At 43.7% G+C, this 18672-nt stretch overlaps 1 protein-coding gene across 1 annotated transcript in view; it reads right to left on the bottom strand.

The window, feature by feature from the left end:
* The window catches only part of C2H6orf118 (chromosome 2 C6orf118 homolog), an 87632-nt gene that overhangs the window by 25860 nt on the left and 43100 nt on the right, over nt 1-18672 (bottom strand). Inside the window, exon 7 of the mRNA XM_063441223.1 lies at nt 9892-10088. Within this exon, the coding sequence (XP_063297293.1) occupies nt 9892-10088 (197 nt within the window). The remainder of the gene's footprint in view (nt 1-9891; nt 10089-18672) is intronic.

The raw sequence follows: 18672 nt of genomic DNA, 5'->3' as shown, positions 1-18672 counted from the left end.
ATAACACCTTTGTTCTTGTGGAATTATATCGTTCATACATACTGTACCATTATTTGTATTTTTGTTTCTCTTTTTTTAAGTTACTCCGCTGGCCAGTATTTCTACTAAACGTATGTACATTTTCTGATCTTTAGCGCTGTTCACCTTTCTATTTTATCTGTCCATTTATCACAAGGTAGAGGGAACACCTTGTTGGTGAACTGCTGCTCACCCTTGAGAAGAGAGCGCTTATTACTTTTTTGCCTCTAATACCGTGGGAATTAGGGACTTATCTACTTATTCATTACTGTCATTACATTGACATTAACTGACATTTTATATGAATGTGTGTTACTTGATTGTTGTAAGTGTTGCAAATGCTTCCAGCTGAATCCTGGCTATGTTTGTATACTTTTTATTTAAAATTGTATACAGTGTAACATTCTTTGTCTTCCACTGGGTAAGTATATTAGTACTTGGGCAATACATTTTACTTCCTTTTGCAGCCCTCTAGCCCTTTCCAGGACTTTTTTAGAGCCATTTTAGTGCCCAAAAGTTCGGGTCCCCATTGACTTCAATGGGGTTCGGGTTCTGGGTCAAGTTTGGGTCAAGTTTGAGTCCCGAACTCAAACTTTTTGCCTAAGTACGGCCGAACCCGGCGAACTCGAACATCCAGGTGTCCGCTCAACTCTACTGTTGATAACTATTTTTTTGCCTGTTTATTGTCACTTTATGTGTTATTGTACTGTATATGTTTAAACCAATTGCTGGTTTATTAAACTCAGATAGATATTTCTTCTGGTTTCTGGTGTGCATTCTCTTTCGTATTTAATCAGACTGGCTTTTTGCCTTCTTTTGGATCAACAGTAAAATTGTGAGAAAGGCTGAACTTGATGGGTGCATGTCTCTTCAGCTTTGTAACTATGTAAGACTATGTAAGGCTAAGGCTGCATAAACAGAGACAAAAGTGAATTGACTCCTAAATGGAACTGAATTGAGCAGTAAAACTTCAGAGGCATGATCTATACACTAAAACTACTTCATTAAGCACACATTGTTTTAGTGACTATAGTGTCCCTTTAAGGTAAAATAAATTTAACTTGAAGGGCTACACTACGTTTTAGATTTTATTTGTATTTTGGTGTTAGGGAAGACACTTGGCATTGATCAGCAGCTGCTTAAATAAATGTATTAATATTAATTTCACATTAAGAAATGTTAGCACCGTTATATAAACATTTATATTTTTATTCAGAAAATTTAAAAATGACTTCATCTTATTAAACATATATTCATTTTGCAATATTTTGATATCTTAATATAATTTATTGTATATTACATATTTTTTTTTAATTTTAATATGTTGAAAAATTATTACAATTCAAAATTGTATCCCAAAACATTAAAACATTTGGAAAGCTTATTCAACAATATTAAATCAAGGCCTTAGCCATAACTGAAAGATATCCAATTATTTATTTTACAAATGCTCAAGGTCACAATTGTACACTAAAATCATCAGTTAAAGATTACCCTTGCGACTGTTGCCGTACAGGTTTCATTTATGGCAATATGAGCAGTATACAGAAAAAATAGTATATAAAATGGGTATACTCAGTGCAGTTAGTCTTTGCAAGGCTAGATATAGGCCTGTGCAAGGCTTCAGTGGAGGAGTAACCCCTTGCAAAGCTATAGAACTCTTGTTCAGTAAAATTGATTCTGAATCTTCTCAAGTACATTTTCCAAATCCAAAAAAAACTAAAAAAAAAAAAACCTTTCCTGGATTGTATGTGCACCTATCCAAAGGACTGCATCCAGAGCTGTGCATGTGGAACCTGAAGTAGCAACTGTACCTAAAGGAAAGTATTCTCCATTGCATCCCCTTTTTTTATACTTGATTCCAGGAGCCGCACTCTGAATCATGAATTGTTGATGATATACAGATTTGCAACAGGGTTGATGTTCCAGGAGAGATAAGCAAATGGCAAATGATTTAGGTAAATTAGAAAAATGATCAGAGCTGTGGCAACTGGCATTTAATGTGGATAAATGCAAGATAATGCATATTGGCCATAAAATCCCAAGGGCAGAGTTCAGAATATTTGATACACAACAAACTTCAACATCTGAGGAAAGGGATTTAGGAGTTACTTCAGATGACTTAAAGGTAGGTGGCATATAATGTAATAGAGGAGCAGGAAATGCTAGAAGAATGCTTGGTTGTATAGGGAGAGGTATTAGCAGTAGAAAGGGGCAAGTGCTCATGCCATTGTATAAAGCACTGGTGAGACCTCACTTGGAGTAGTGTACACAATACTGGAGACCATATCTCCAGAAGGATATTGATACATTAGAGAGTGTAGCGGAGAGCTGATTTCTCACAGCTATTCTCCACTTTAGATCCAAGGAAGGCTCAGGAACAAGTCATTAGTAAATCCACAGCAGAGTTTCCAGCAGGTAAAGAGGTACAGCAATATCCCCACAGCACTCCCAATAACTGGACGACACACAGTTTCAGGAGTAGAACTCACAATCGTTTATTCCAAGGTTTCTTATAAAGCCTGCTCCCATGCAAGGGAGGGAACTACAGTAATTATGACAGTAACCAATACAGTGCTTGTTACCTCCCACACATCTCCTCCCCTCAGATTGAGTCATAATCCCCTTAACTTGTACAGTACTTTACCCCAAACTTGGATGTACCCCTAAACCATCACATATCCTTAATATTAGGGTACCGCTAGGTAGCCCTGATCTGGGTGAATATAATATCCAAAATTCACCCAGATCGGACCAGTGGTTCGGTAGTTACAGGAAGGTGAAGTTTGACCGACCGCACACGAGTTGGTATCCGAAAAGGGTTCCATGAGAATGGGCCCTGCGGTCGGTCTCCGTTCGGCAGTTAAAACAGACATTTATAATTGCCATCCATACTTTAATTCACCTAGATAGTGATTCCCTCATTCGGTACTTTGTTACTACCGAATGGGGATTCGTTAGGTCTCTCCGTTCGGCAGTTACGGAGCTCTGGAGGTCTCAGCGGTGTTTGGTTGTTTGAGTGTCCGATTTGAGTTCCAGACACTCGACGACCAAACACCGCTGAGATTTTCAAGCGTAAGATGGCCGCCGCCACGTGTACGCATGCCGAATGGCGGCCACCCAGATACAATGTTAATGAGCCGGTTAACTTGCGGTTTGGAAGGAATGTGAACCTTAATTGCTGGCACACTTCTCTCCGGGGTGGTCCCTCCATTCGGTAGTTTCCATAAGCATATAGTACGGATGGAAACTACAGAATAACATACAATTCACACTTTAAATAGACGAATAGCAATTCAACACAGGCAAAATTATAACGAATATAGTCACACAGGCATTTTGCAGGACAGGCTTACTGCGTTCCGCTACACTGCTCCCCCTTGCCCACAAGCCGGCATACACAGTCTGATCCCACACGGATCGGCTTGGGGATGACCGGGGTGCTCACGGATCATTTCTCCAGATCAGTTTGTCGTGACAACCTGTCGGCGTTTCCATTTTGCTTACCCGGGCGGTATTGAATGTTAAAGTCAAAGGGCTGCAGCGCCAAACTCCAGCGCAGCAGCCTGGCATTGTCCCCAGCCACCCGGTTCAGCCAGACTAACGGGTTGTGATCCGTGAGCAAAGAAAAAGCCTGTCCATACAAATAGGGTTGCAATTTCTTCAAGGCCCACACCACAGCCAGGCATTCCTTCTCGATGGCGGCGTAGCTTACTTCCCGGGGTAAAAGTTTGCGACTGATGTAAGCCACTGGATGTTCTCCGCCATCGGCCCCGACTTGGCTCAGTACTGCCCCCAATCCAAACATAGAAGCGTCTGTGTGAACAAGAAAATGTTTAGTTGGATTGGGAGCGGCCAAGACAGGGGCATTAACAAGTGCATCTTTCAAGTGTTGGAATGCCTGCTCACACTCCGGGGTCCAGGTTACTTGGCGGGGAAGGTTTTTACGTGTCAGGTCAGTGAGGGGTTTGGCCAGGGCACTATAATTGGGCACAAACTTACGGTAATACCCTGCTGTCCCTAGGAAGGCTAACACCTGGGTTTTAGTTTTCGGGGTAGGCCACTGTGATACCGCCTCTACTTTGGCTGGTTCTGGCTTTTGCTTACCACAGCCCACTCTGTGGCCCAGGTACTGTACCTCGGCCATCCCAATGCTACATTTCGCTGGTTTTAGGGTCAAACCAGCCTCCCTGATCCTGTCTAGAACCGCTCCTATATGGGCCAAGTGTTCCTGCCAGGTATCGCTAAATATGGCAATATCATCGAGATATGCGCAGGTATAGTCTTGGAACCCATCTAGGAGGCGGTCCACCATCCGCTGGAAGGTAGCCGGCGCGTTTTTCATCCCAAACGGCATGACCATAAATTGGTACAGGCCGAATGGGGTGACAAAGGCGGACTTAGGGATGGCGTCCGGGGCCAAGGGAATCTGCCAATACCCTTTACACAAATCAATAGTGGTAAGGTATTGACCCCTGGCCATCCGGTCCAGTAACTCATCTATCCTAGGCATCGGGTATGCGTCGGATACGGTCTTCTCATTCAATCTCCTGTAGTACACGCAAAAGCGGGTCGTGCCGTCCCGCTTTGGTACGAGGACCACTGGAGAGGCCCAGGGGCTATCTGAGGGCTCAATTACTCCTAACTGTATCATCTCCTCAATCTCTTTGCGCATATTCTCCCGTACCGCTTCAGGGATGCGGTACGGGGTCTGGCGCATGGGAAGTTGACCAGGGGTTTCTACTCGGTGGGTAGCCAGAGGGGTGTATCCAGGTACATTAGAAAAGGTCTCCTGCTTTTCTTGCAGTAGTTGTTGTACCTCGATACGCTCCTGTGGGCTCAACCGATCCCCCAGTACAACTGCTCCTAAATCCCCAGCCAGCTGTCCGTCCTCTAACAGATCGGGGAGGGGTAGGCTGTCGCCTTCTTCAGAGGTGGGGGCGCAGATAGCTGTCACCTCCTCTGAACGTTCCTGGTAAGGCTTCAGCATGTTCACATGGATCATGCGTCGCCCCCCATTCCCTGCGCAGTGGCCAATTATATAAGTGGTGTCACATCGTTGTTCTACCACTTTATAAGGGCCTTGCCAGGCGGCCTGTAGCTTATCGTGTCGGACAGGTTTTAAAATTAAAACTTTCTGTCCGACCTGAAAGCTGCGGTCCCTGGCGCCTCTATCGTACCAGGTGCGCTGACGCGTCTGAGCTGCCTGTAGGTTTTCCTTTACCGTCTTTGTGAGTGCTTCCAGGCGATCTCGGAGGGCCAACACATAGGGTACAATAGGGGTGCCGTCAGCGCTACGGTCTCCCTCCCAGTGTTCTCTAATCAAGTCCAGGGGTCCCCTTACTCTCCTCCCGAATAGCAGTTCAAAGGGGGAAAATCCCGTAGATTCCTGCGGCACCTCCCTGTAAGCAAACAGTAAGTGCGGCAGGAATTTTTCACAGTCTCGGTGAGTCTCTGCGAAGGTTCAGAGCATCTGTTTTAAGGTGCCATTGAACCGTTCGCAGAGCCCATTAGTCTGGGGGTGGTACGGAGCACTAATTATGGGCTTAATTTTACAGAACTTCCAGAGCTGTTGGGTGACCTCTGCCGTGAACTGAGTGCCCTGATCCGAGATGATCTCCCTGGGTAACCCCATCCGGGAGAAAATCTGCATCAGCGCCTCAGCCACCGTCTCTGCATGTATATTAGTTAAGGCTACCGCCTCGGGGTAGCGAGTGGCGTAGTCCACTACGGTCAAAATGTACCGTTTGCCCGATGGGCTAGGCTTCCGGAAGGGGCCTACAATATCTACGGCAACCCTATGAAAGGGTTCCTCAATTATGGGTACGGGGTGCAGCTTCGCCTTATGCTTATCCCCCCTCTTTCCCACCCTCTGGCACGTATCGCAGGTATTACAATACCTGCGCACCTCCTGGCTAATCCCTGGCCAGAAGAAACTTTGGGTCAGCCGATATCTGGTACGGCTGACCCCCAAATGTCCGGATAGCGGAATATCGTGCGCTATCCGGAGTAATTCGGTTCGGTACCTCTGAGGTACCACCAGCTGTCTTGTAGCAATGGGGTCTGACCCAGCTATCTGTTTACTCGTTTCCCGGTCCCATACAAATCTTTCCCCCTCCGCCCCCGGTTGGATAGAGGTGACCTTGTCTCGGTATACCTGTAAGGTAGGGTCAGTGATCACCTCGGCTACAAACTCGTCAGGAGGGGCCCAAGGGATACAGTCTAGGGAAGGGGAGGAATCTCTTACCTGGACCTCCGGCAGTGCGTTGTTGTGTTGGGTGCGGGCCTGTTGCCTGGTGACTACTGGGTGTGCTTCCTCAGTAGTTTGTGGTTCAAATGCGGAGGTGAGTTTGCCCAGATCATTCCCTAGGACCACCTCAGCAGGTAATTGCGGCATTAGTCCCACTTCCACATTCCCGAACCCCGCACCCCAATGCAAGTGTACCCTGGCTGTGTCTAGCCGATACACGGCTCCCCCTGCAACCCTGACAGCCACAGTCTTATTCAGTTTGGCTTTGTCAGAAACCAAATGACTTTGCACCAGGGTGATGGTGGCTCCCGAGTCTCTGAGCCCCTGCATAGGCTTCCCTTCCAGATACACGGTCTGCCTATGGTGCTGTCGATTATCCGCCTGTGCTTGTAAGGGGTTGGCCTCATGTAGCACTTCCCACTGTTCCACAGTCGTGACTGGAACGGCAGAGCTGTAGGGAAGTGGTACCTCGTCCTGGTAGTGATGCGCTGCTGCTCTCGGTGGTGGTGGTGGAGGCCCTGGTCGGATCCAGGTGGTGCGGTCTCTAGACTGCGGACAATCTCGTTGGAAATGTCCCCACTTCTGGCATCGGTGGCATTGCACAGAAGCAGGTGTGCGGTATCTCTGCTGCGCTGCTGCTGGTGCTGGTGGAGGAAGTTGTCTTGGTGGGGGTTGAGGGTTAGGAGAGAAGGAATTCCCCCCTAGTGGCCGCATGGCAGGTTTGGTACTCACTGCCTTGGTTTGTCTGCGAGCGTCCATAAAATCATCTGCCTTTTTGGCAGCCTCGGTGAGGGTGGTGGGGTTACGATCCCTCACCCATTCCTGTAGTTCTGAGGATATCCCCTCATAAAACTACTCCAACAGCAGCATTTGTAACAAGTCCTCCATGGACCGCGCTTTACTCGACTGCATCCACCCAAGAGCTGCCCTTTCTAGTCGGCAAGCCCACTCTGCGTGCGAATCTTTGTCCGCCTTTTTCAATTCCCTGAAGCGCCTCCGGTATGCCTCTGGTGTTATTGCATACCGGGCCAGGATAATCTCTTTTACCCGGCTATAGTTCCTAATTTCAACATCAGGTACAGTGCGGTAAGCTTCAGCTGCCCTTCCTGACAGCCGTCCTGCTAATATGGGTACCCACTCTTCCCTTGGTATGTTATGCAGCGTACACAGTCTTTCAAAGTCTTGGAGGAAGGCATCTATATCCTCCTCTGCTTCGACATACGCTTTAAAAGCTTGATAGGGAATTTTGGGCTTACCCTCTTGTGTCACAGCTCCTGCTGCACTTCTTTCCGGTGTTTGTGGTCTCCTGTTTCTCATCACAAACTCTTGCACCTCTGTCATTGTTTTAGAGATGATCTCTGTTGGTGGGTTTTCCCCATAAAAGGCCAGTCTGAATTGTAAATGCCTTTGGAACTCCTCCTGTTCTGTTTCAGGTCTTTGTTCCGTGGCCTGGACCTCTTCTGCTCTGTACTCTGCCATTACTTCGGTGATAAGCGTTGCTTTGGATTTGCTGCTGGCAGAAACACCTTTCGCTTCCAGAAGGTCTTTCAATGTGGTTCTCTTTAGCGTAGAAAGGTCACTCTCCATTAATCCTTGTTCCTCTGTGAGTCTGGATCCCAGCGCTGCCAACCAATGTAGCGGAGAGCTGATTTCTCACAGCTATTCTCCACTTTAGATCCAAGGAAGGCTCAGGAACAAGTCATTAGTAAATCCACAGCAGAGTTTCCAGCAGGTAAAGAGGTACAGCAATATCCCCACAGCACTCCCAATAACTGGACGACACACAGTTTCAGGAGTAGAACTCACAATCGTTTATTCCAAGGTTTCTTATAAAGCCTGCTCCCATGCAAGGGAGGGAACTACAGTAATTATGACAGTAACCAATACAGTGCTTGTTACCTCCCACACATCTCCTCCCCTCAGAGTGAGTCATAATCCCCTTAACTTGTACAGTACTTTACCCCAAACTTGGATGTACCCCTAAACCATCACATATCCTTAATATTAGGGTACCGCTAGGTAGCCCTGATCTGGGTGAATATAATATCCAAAATTCACCCAGATCGGACCAGTGGTTCGGTAGTTACAGGAAGGTGAAGTTTGACCGACCGCACACGAGTTGGTATCCGAAAAGGGTTCCATGAGAATGGGCCCTGTGGTCGGTCTCCGTTCGGCAGTTAAAACAGACATTTATAATTGCCATCCATACTTTAATTCACCTAGATAGTGATTCCCTCATTCGGTACTTTGTTACTACCGAATGGGGATTCGTTAGGTCTCTCCGTTCTGCAGTTACGGAGCTCTGGAGGTCTCAGCGGTGTTTGGTTGTTTGAGTGTCCGATTTGAGTTCCAGACACTCGACGACCAAACACCGCTGAGATTTTCAAGCGTAAGATGGCCGCCGCCACGTGTACGCATGCCGAATGGCGGCCACCCAGATACAATGTTAATGAGCCGGTTAACTTGCGGTTTGGAAGGAATGTGAACCTTAATTGCTGGCACACTTCTCTCCGGGGTGGTCCCTCCATTCGGTAGTTTCCATAAGCATATAGTACGGATGGAAACTACCGAATAACATACAATTCACACTTTAAATAGACGAATAGCAATTCAACACAGGCAAAATTATAACGAATATAGTCACACAGGCATTTTGCAGGACAGGCTTACTGCATTCCGCTACAGAGAGAGTTCAGAGAAGGGCTATTAAGCTGGTTCATGGATTACAGGACAACACTTACAAGGAAAGGTTAAAGGAACTTAACATGTATAGCTTGGAGGAAAGACGAGACAGGGGGGATATGATAGAAACATTTAAATACATAAAGGGAATCAACACAGTAAAGGAGGAGACTATATTTAAAAGTAGAAAAACTCCCACAACAAGAGGACATCGTTTTAAATTAGAGGGGCAAAGGTTTAAAAATAATATCAGGAAGTATTACTTTACTGAGAGGGTAGTGGATGCATGGAATATCCTTCCAGCTGAAGTGGTAGAGGTTAACACAATAAAGGAGTTTAAGCATGCGTGGGATATGCATAAGGCTATCCTAACTATAAGATAAGGCCAGGGAATAAGGAAAGTATTTAAAAATTGGGCAGACTAGATGGGCCGAATGGTTATCTGCCGTCATATTCTATGTTTCTATAGTTGGCGGGCGAGGAGAGGGGGGGGAGCCTGACCCAGCGCCGAGGAGCATTGGCGTGGATTTAGGTAAGTGGCTGAAGGGGTTTGAACCCCTTCAGTGACGTGGGACGGTGGGAGGGAGGGATTTGTTTTCCTGGCATCAGAGCATCCCTTTAAGATAAGGCTAGGGACTAATGAAAGTATTTAGAAAATCGGGAAGCCTAGGTGGGCCAATGGTTCTTATCTGCTGTCACATTCTAGGTTTCTATGTTTCTATGAATAAAAATTAACATGTTCGGGCTTGATTTCCCTGAGGTTCTTGCATTTTGTGATCATCCCAAATTCAAACAATTGCAGTTCCGTTAAAAAAAAAAATCTCCAAGTCTACTGTGCAGCACAAGTTTCAGAAACACACACATCATACCCAAAATGATTCCTATTGGCATGTTCTACATTTGACTGTACTGTGGTAAATCCCATAGTGTTAGGACTGTACCTGTATATCTTTGATATATTGTGCTGTTGTCTCAGAATTTACTGCATGACTCATGTTTTTGTAGATTTTTTCTTCCAAATATTGAACTTCCTTGCATAGTGCTAGTACTTCTCTTCGTTTTGAGGGAAGAAGTTGCATATCTTTTGTAAAATAATACTCATTTCTTGACATTTTTGATGTGATATCTATCGGTGGCTCTAAAAAATGTGTAAAAATATACACAAAACATGGTAGTTAAGTAATACTATTAATGTATGACATATAACATTTTCATTGTTATGCACTACTGTGCATATCATCGGGTTATTCAATTATTTATGTGTATAAAATATAAAAAATATTAAATTAAATGGCATATATAATTATCAATGTTGTTTAACCCCTTAAGGACTGGACTGTTTTGCAATGTTGTACATTTGCGACCAGGCCTCTTTTTACACTTTTGTGGTGTTTGTGTTTAGCTGTAATTTTCCACTCTCTCATTTACTGTTCCCATACAAATTATATATTGTTTTTTTCAGGACAAAAGGGGCTTTCTTTACATACCATTATTTATATAATCTCATATAATTTAATTAAAAATAAATAAAAAAAATGATAAAAAATAAATAAAAAAATACATGTTTTTTGACTTTTACTTGAAAAATCTTTTACTCATCTACAAAGGTGATCTATGCAAGTTATAGGGCTATAGGTACAAGTGGGATATTGCGGTTTCAAAACATACATTTTTTAAATGTATCAATAGTTACATTGTAACACTATTATCTGTCATAAATCTCTGAATAATATCCCACATGTATATATTTTTAAAGTAGACAACCCAGGGTATTTAATATGGCGTATGTCCGGTCTTTTTTAGTAGCCACTTAGTCGAAAACAGTGGCCAAAGTTAGCATTCATATTTGTTTGTGTGTGAAAAAAGTAAAAAACTAAATTGAACGCTAATTTTGGCCAGTGTTTGTGACTAAGTGGCTACTATAAAAAGGCTGAACATACCCCATTTGCAATACCTTGGGTTGTTTTATTTTACAAATGGTATGCCATCATGGGGGTAATTCTCATTCCTGGGCTACCATACGCTCTCAAAAGCAACGTAACCAACCTGGCCTTTTTCAATGTAAAAATATTTGACCCATATATTTGACCCTGTAACTTTCAAAAACGCTATAAAACCTGTACATGGGGGGTACTGTTATACTCGCGAGACTTTGATGAACACAAATATTAGTGTTTCAAAAGAGGAAAACATATCACAACAATTATATCATCAGTAAAAGTGCTGTTTGTGTGTGAAAAATGCAAAAACAAGTCACTTTCACTGACAATATCATCGCTGTGATATGTTTTACTGTTTTGAATCACTAATATTTGTGTTCAGCGAAGTCTCCCGAGTAAAACATTACCCCCCATGTACAGGTTTTAGGGTGTCATAGAAAGTTACAGGGTAAAATATAGTGCTAGCAAATTAAATTCTCTGGACTTTCGGCCTGGGTTGGCAGGCAGTTACCTCAAATTGCAATCAATAAAATTACTTAATTATATAAAAATATTACATAAATACGCACATAAAATTTAAATATATATGCATAGTTATATATTTGAAGTCTACATGTATATTTATATAATTATTTATGTCATTTTGTATATGGACATACGGTATGTATATTTCATATTATTTTTATTTATGTATACATAGATATATATACAATTTCATTCTAAGTGTATTTTGAAATAAATATATATATATATTACTATCAAAATACAGTTAGAATAAAATGTCATATAGATATATATATATATTTTTAAAAATGTATTATTATTTTTACGTTTTTATTTAATTTAAATTACTTATTATTTGTATGTTATAATAATATTTATATACAATACATATAGTTATTATATATACAGTTGCAAGAAAAAGTATGTGAACCCTTTGGAATGATATGGATTTCTGCACAAATTGGTCATAAAATGTGATCTGGCAATTTTATTGAACCCACTCCACCTTGGATTGCCTCGACTTTTCTATTTTGTTATTCAGCATTTTGGTCTCTGGTACTGAGACTGTCTGAGTTGCACCCAGCTACATACTGCTTAAAGGGATAGAGTGCAGTTCCACACCCTACCATAAAATGTGATCTGATCATCATCATCTAAGTCACAAAAATAGACAATCACAGTCTGCTTAAACTAATAACACACAAAGAATGAAATGTTGCCATGTTTTTATTGAACACACCATGTAAACATTCACAGTGCTGGTGGAAAAAGTATGTGAGCCCTTGGATTTAATAACTGGTTGAACCTCTTTTGGCAGCAATAACTTTAACCAAACGTTTCCTGTAGTTGCAGATCAGACGTGCACAACGGTCAGGAGTAATTCTTGACCATTCCTCTTTACAGAACTGTTTCAGTTCAGCAATATTCTTAGGATGTCTGTTGTGAATCACTTTCTTGAGGTCATGCCACAGCATCTCAATCGGGTTAAGGTCAGGACTCTGACTGGGTCACTTCAGAAGGCGTGTTTTCTTCTGCTTAAGCCATTCTGTTGTTGATTTACTTCTATGCTTTGGGTCATTGTCCTGTTGCAACACTCATCTTCTGTTGAGCTTCAGCTGGTAGACAGATGGCCTTAAGTTCTCCTGAAAAATGTCTTGATAAACTTGGGAATTCATTTTTCCTTTGATGATAGCAATCCGTCCAGGCCCTGACGCAGCAAAGCAGCCCCAAACCATGATGCCCCCACCACCATACTTCACAGTTGGGATGAGGTTTTGATGTTGGTGTGCTGTGCCTCTTTTTCGCCACACGTAGTGTTGTGTGTTTATTCCCAACAAATCAACTTTGGTTTCATCTGTCCACAGAATATTTTGCCAGTACTGCTGTGGAACATCCAGGTGCTCTTGTGCAAACTGTAAACGTGCAGCAATGTTTTGTTTGGACAGCAGTGGCTTCCTCTGTGGTATCCTCCCATGAAATCCATTCTTGTTTAGTGTTTTACATATTGTAGATTCGCTAACAGGGATGTTAGCATTTGCCAGTGACTTTTGTAAGTCTTTAGCTGACACTCTAGGATTCTTCTTCACCTCATTGAGCAGTCTGCGCTGTGCTCTTGCAGTCATCTTTACAGGACGGCCACTCTTAGGGAGAGTAGTAGCAGTGCTGAACTTTCTCCATTTATAGACAATTTGTCTTACCGTGGACTGATGAACAGCAAGTCTTTTGAAGATACTTTTATAACTCTTTCCAGCTTTATGCAAGTCAACAATTCTTAATTGTAGGTCTTCTAAGAGCTCTTTTGTGCGAGGCATCATTCACATCAGGCAATGCTTCTTGTGTGCTGTAGATTGGTTGAGATGCAAAAATGAATGATTTTCTGAATTCATCTGAACCAGTGTTACAGAATCTGTCAGACTCACTGAATCCTGACCCCATTTAGCTTTAGTAAATATGAGAATTGCCAATGCAGACGGAATTTGGTAGAATTTAGGACTGTAACGAAAATATACCCCAACACGCAGGATTCAACTAAATAGAAGACAACACAGAGGGGAGATACGTCTACCGGACCTAGAGTGGCCGGACTTGACGTATATAGGAGAAGTACAGAGTCAGGAGCGATCCGAGGTCAAGGGCACAAAGAGACAGCGTAAACTAGGACTAGCCGGGGTCTGGTACACAGTAAACAGCAAGCCGGCAAACAGAACAGATAAGGATAAAGAGATAACGTAGTCAGAAAACAAAGCCAAGGTCAAGTACGAAGGAACACAACTGAATACAACAAGCGCTAAAGGGAACTGAAACAGAAACCACGATAGGGCAAGGAACTAAGGGAAAGAGGTGAGTATATATATCTTAACATCTATTTTGATTGGTCCCTGTCACTTGCACACCCCCAAAAGGTAAGTGTATGGGTAGTGTGGCATGACAGGGACCAATGGGAGGCCTTTGCCAATTTAGGCTCCCACTGTCCCTTTAAGAGCGCGCCCGAGACCCGCGGCACGCTCTTAGAGTCAGGCGGGACACGTGACCACTTCTCGCGGTCACTGACCGCCTTCCTGTTGTAGCCGTCGGATGAGCCGCGCGCGTGTTGCAGCAGGGTCGCGCGCGGCTTGAACAGAGGACCCCGGCCGGCCCCTGGAAAGGGTAAGTACCGCTACAGTACCCCCCCCCCCGAGGACACGCCCTCCGAGCGGGGAGGGCCAGGCCTGGCAGGAAAACGAGAATGGAAGGAACGCACAAGGTGAGGAACGTGAACAGCGTCAGCGGAAATCCAACTGTGCTCCTCAGGCCCATAGCCCTTCCAATGCACAAGGTATTGAAGTCGACCTCTAAGGAAACGAGAGTCAAGAACGGCAGAAACTTCAAACTCCTCATGACCCTCCACAGAGACAGGAGGGGGAGGAGGAGTATGCCGAGTATAGCGGTTGCGTACGTAAGGCTTCAACAATTAAGTGTGAAAGACATTAGGAATACGCAGATTTTTAGGAAGACCCAAGGCATACGAAACAGGATTAACCTTATGCAAAACACGATAAGGACCAATCAAGCGGGGAGCCAATTTCATAGAAGGCACCCGGAGGCGAATATTACGCGTGGAAAGCAAAACCCTGTCCCCCACGACATAAGAAGGAGCCGCCCTGCGATGCTTGACAGCCTGCACCTTCTGGCGAGCAGCGGAATCCACCAAAGAACACTGAACCTGCTCCCAAGTGTTACGCAAACCAGCCAAATGCTCATCCAGAACTGGCATGCCCTGTGAGGAGAAAGCAGCCGGAAGAACAACGGGATGCTGGCCATAGACAACGTAAAAAAGGACTTTTGCTGGAAGAATCATGAGTAGCGTTATTCCGAGCAAACTTAGCCCAAGGAAGAAGGTCAGCCCAATTGTTCTGATGGTGGGATACGAAACAACGAAGGTACTGCTCCAGAGATGTATTGGCACGTTCAGCAGCTCCATTAGACTGGGGGTGGTAAGCGGAAGAAAATGAGAGAGTAATACCCATTTCCGAACAAAAGGCTTTCCAGAACCTGGAAATAAATTGGCTACCCCTATCGGACACAATAGATACGGGAATGCCATGCAACCGAAACACCTCTCTAGTGAAGATAAGTGCCAGTTCCTTAGACGTGGGCAGCTTGCGAAGAGACACAAAGTGAGCCATCTGAGCTATCATTAGGATAACTGTGTTACCATTCGAAGGGAGTAATTCAACAATAAAATCCATGGACAGGTTAGACCAAGGTCTCTCGGGAACGGGTAACGGATGCAAGAGCCCACAAGGAACTCTACGAGAAGATTTCATACAGGCACAAGTAGTACAAGCACCTATATAGTCGGTGACATCCTTGCGCAAAGAATCCCACCAAAAATACTGAGAAACAGCTGACACCATTTTGGAAATACCAGGATGTCCAGCAGTCTTAGTGTCATGATACAACGACAGAATATCCCGTCTCTCGGGAACATCAACAAATAGTTTATCAGTAGGCTTCTCGCTAGGTGCCATGCTTTGTTTCGCTTGTATGGTCTGTAAGAGGGACGAGGAAATAGACAAAATAGTAGTAGCTATTATCCTGTCTGGGGGAATGACAGGAGTAACATCAATCTCCTGTTTGTCAGCAGTTTCGAACTGTCTGGACAGAGCGTCTGCTTTAGTGTTACGATCACCTGGCATATAGGTGATAATATAATTGAAATGGGACAAAACAGTGACCACCTAGCCTGCCTAGAAGACAATCTTTTAGCCTCACTAAGGTAGGATAGGTTCTTGTGATCCGTAAATATGAGGATGGGATCCTTATTTCCTTCTAAAAAATTTCTCCATTCTTTAAGTGCTAAAATAATAGCAAGGAGTTCGCGATTACCCACATCATAATTCTTTTCTGCCTTGGACATTTGTTTGGAAAATAAGCCACAAGGATGCAATGGCTTTTCAGGCGACTCTCTTTGGGATAAGACAGCACCTACCCCGATATCGGAAGCATCAACTTCAAGAATGTAGGGCAGTGAAGGGACAGGATGCTGTAAAATAGGTGCAGATGCGAACGTAGTTTTAAGAAATTCAAAAGCCTGAAGTGCCTCAGGAGACCAGACACAAGTATTGCCATCCTTTTTTGTCATACGGGTGATAGGCGCTACAATAGAGGAAAAACCTTTAATAAAGTGTCTATAATAGTTAGAGAAACCAAGAAAACGTTGAATGGCTTTCAAACCTTGTGGTAGAGGCCATTCTATGACAGCAGAAAGCTTCTGGGGATCCATATGAAAACCTGTAGCAGAAATCAAATATCCCAAAAACTGGACTTCAGATTGGTCGAATAGACATTTTTCCAGTTTACAATAAAGACCATTAGCAAGAAGGGTCTTCAGAACTGTTGTAACATGTCTGTGATGAGTGTGTAAATCTGTAGAGTATATTAATATGTCGTCCAAGTACACGATTACAAATGTGTGAATAAAGTCTCTTAGGACGTCATTAATAAATTCTTGAAATACTGCTGGAGCATTACATAGACCAAATGGCATCACAGTATACTCGTAATGGCCAGATCTAGTGTTGAATGCCATCTTCCATTCGTGGTCTTTCTTAATACGTATTAAATTGTATGCACCTCTAAGATCCAATTTACTGAATACAGTAGCATGTTTTAACCTGTCAAATAATTCCGTGATTAAAGGTATAGGGTATGCATTTTTGATGGTGATTTTATTTAGACCTCTATAATCGATACACGGTCTTAAATCACCTTCTTTCTTTGATACAAAGAAGAACCCCGCTCCAGCCGGAGAAGAGGATCTCCTAATAAACCCCTTTTCTAGTGATTCCTTAATATATTCTTCCATGACACGGTTTTCTTGAACACCCTGCCCTTTGGAGGTATAGTGCCAGGCAATAAATCGATAGCACAATCGTAGGGTCTGTGAGGTGGTAATTTGTCAGCCTCCCTTTTATCGAAGACAGTCTTGAGAAATAAGTACTGAGGGGGTATTACAGTAGACAAAGGAGGAGTAGTTGGAACATTAATAGAATACAAAGCGGTGATTTCAATATTACAAGACTCGTGGCAGGCTTCGCTCCATGATTTTATTTGCCCTGACTCCCAGTCGAAAATGGGATTGTGAGCACGTAACCATGGGTACCCTAACACGACGTGAGAAGAGGGAGAGGTGATGACCTGGAACCGAATGGTTTCAAAGTGTAAAACCCCTGTATACATGTGTAACTGTGCAACTTAATGGTCTACCATCTATGGCCTCAACGGGCAAAGGTATCTCCTTCTCTCTGATGGGAATGTTGTTTTTCTTGACAAAACCAGAGTCTATGAAATTTTCAGCTGCCCCGGAGTCAACCAGAGCGTATATGTGCTCAGCTATGCAGCTCTCTCCCATATGTAAAGAAACAGGGAGAAGCAAACGGTTAGGAGGCAATTTAGGAGACTTAGATATCACACCCAAGGCCAGTCCCCTATAAGGTCTTAGGTGCGAGAGTTTTCCGGAAGCAAAGGACATTCCTTTGCCATATGGTCTCTCCTACCACAGTATAGGCAGAGTCCGTCCCTTCTCCTATGTAATTTTTCAGTATCAGAGAGTTTGGCAACCCCTAATTGCATGGGTTCCTCCTCAGATACTTTAACACTCTCAGGTTTATCAACTATGGGGTTAATAGGTGTAACCAAACGTCTATTCCTGTTCTTAGTATAGAGCCTGTCACGAATCCTATTATCTATATCAATGAGGTAGTCAATAAGGTCCTCTAATGCAACAGGAAGCTCCTTAGCTGCTACCTCATCCAATATAATGTCAGATAAACCTTCCATGAATGCAGTAGTTAACCCATTGTTGGTCCAATCTACCTGTGAAGCAAGGGTACGAAACTGAATAGCATAGTCAGCCACAGACCTAGAACCCTGTTTAATTCTCATTAATGCTCTTGCGGCATTTTTTGACCTTTTCGTTGTGTCAAAAGTTCTACGAAAAGCCGTAAGAAAACTATTGAAATCATGCACCATAGGTCCATTAGCCTCCCAAATAGGATTTGCACACTCAAGTGCTTTATCGGTAAGTTGGTGCATAAGGAACCCCACCTTAGACCTTTCTGTGGGAAAGGAACGTGGATACATCTCAAAGTGGAATTCTATTTGATTAATGAAACCTCTGCATGTCTTAGAGTCCCCTCCATACCTAGGAGGAGGTGTTAAATGGGCCGAAGTATTGGGCAAAGTAGATACTTCAGGAAGAAGAGTTGTAGGAGGGTTAGGTGTGGTTGCTGGAATAGTTCTAGATAAGAGCGTCTGGAGAGCCTGGGCTATCTGATCCATACGGTGATCCTGCTCTACAAATCTAGCCTCATGAGACGCCATCTGCTGAGCTAAATCTGCGTGGTCCATGGCCCTATCGTAATGTAACGAAAATATACCCCAACACGCAGGATTCAACTAAACAGAAGACAACACAGAGGGGAGATACGTCTACCGGACCGGACCTATATATAGGAGAAGTACAGAGTCAGGAGCGATCCGAGGTCAAGGGCACAAAGAGACAGCGTAAACTAAGACTAGCCGGGGTCTGGTACACAGTAAACAGCAAGCCGGCAAACAGAACAGATAAGGATAAAGAGATAACGTAGTCAGAAAACAAAGCCAAGGTCAAGTACGAAGGAACACAACTGAATACAACAAGCGCTAAAGGGAACTGAAACAGAAACCACGATAGGGCAAGGAACTAAGGGAAAGAGGTGAGTATATATATCTTAACATCTATTTTGATTGGTCCCT

Source organism: Pelobates fuscus, chromosome 2 (genome assembly GCF_036172605.1).
Source record: "Pelobates fuscus isolate aPelFus1 chromosome 2, aPelFus1.pri, whole genome shotgun sequence".
NCBI classification, from domain to species: domain Eukaryota; kingdom Metazoa; phylum Chordata; class Amphibia; order Anura; family Pelobatidae; genus Pelobates; species Pelobates fuscus.
Note: the sequence above shows the minus strand (reverse complement) of the source record. Positions and strands in the feature narration are given on the sequence as shown.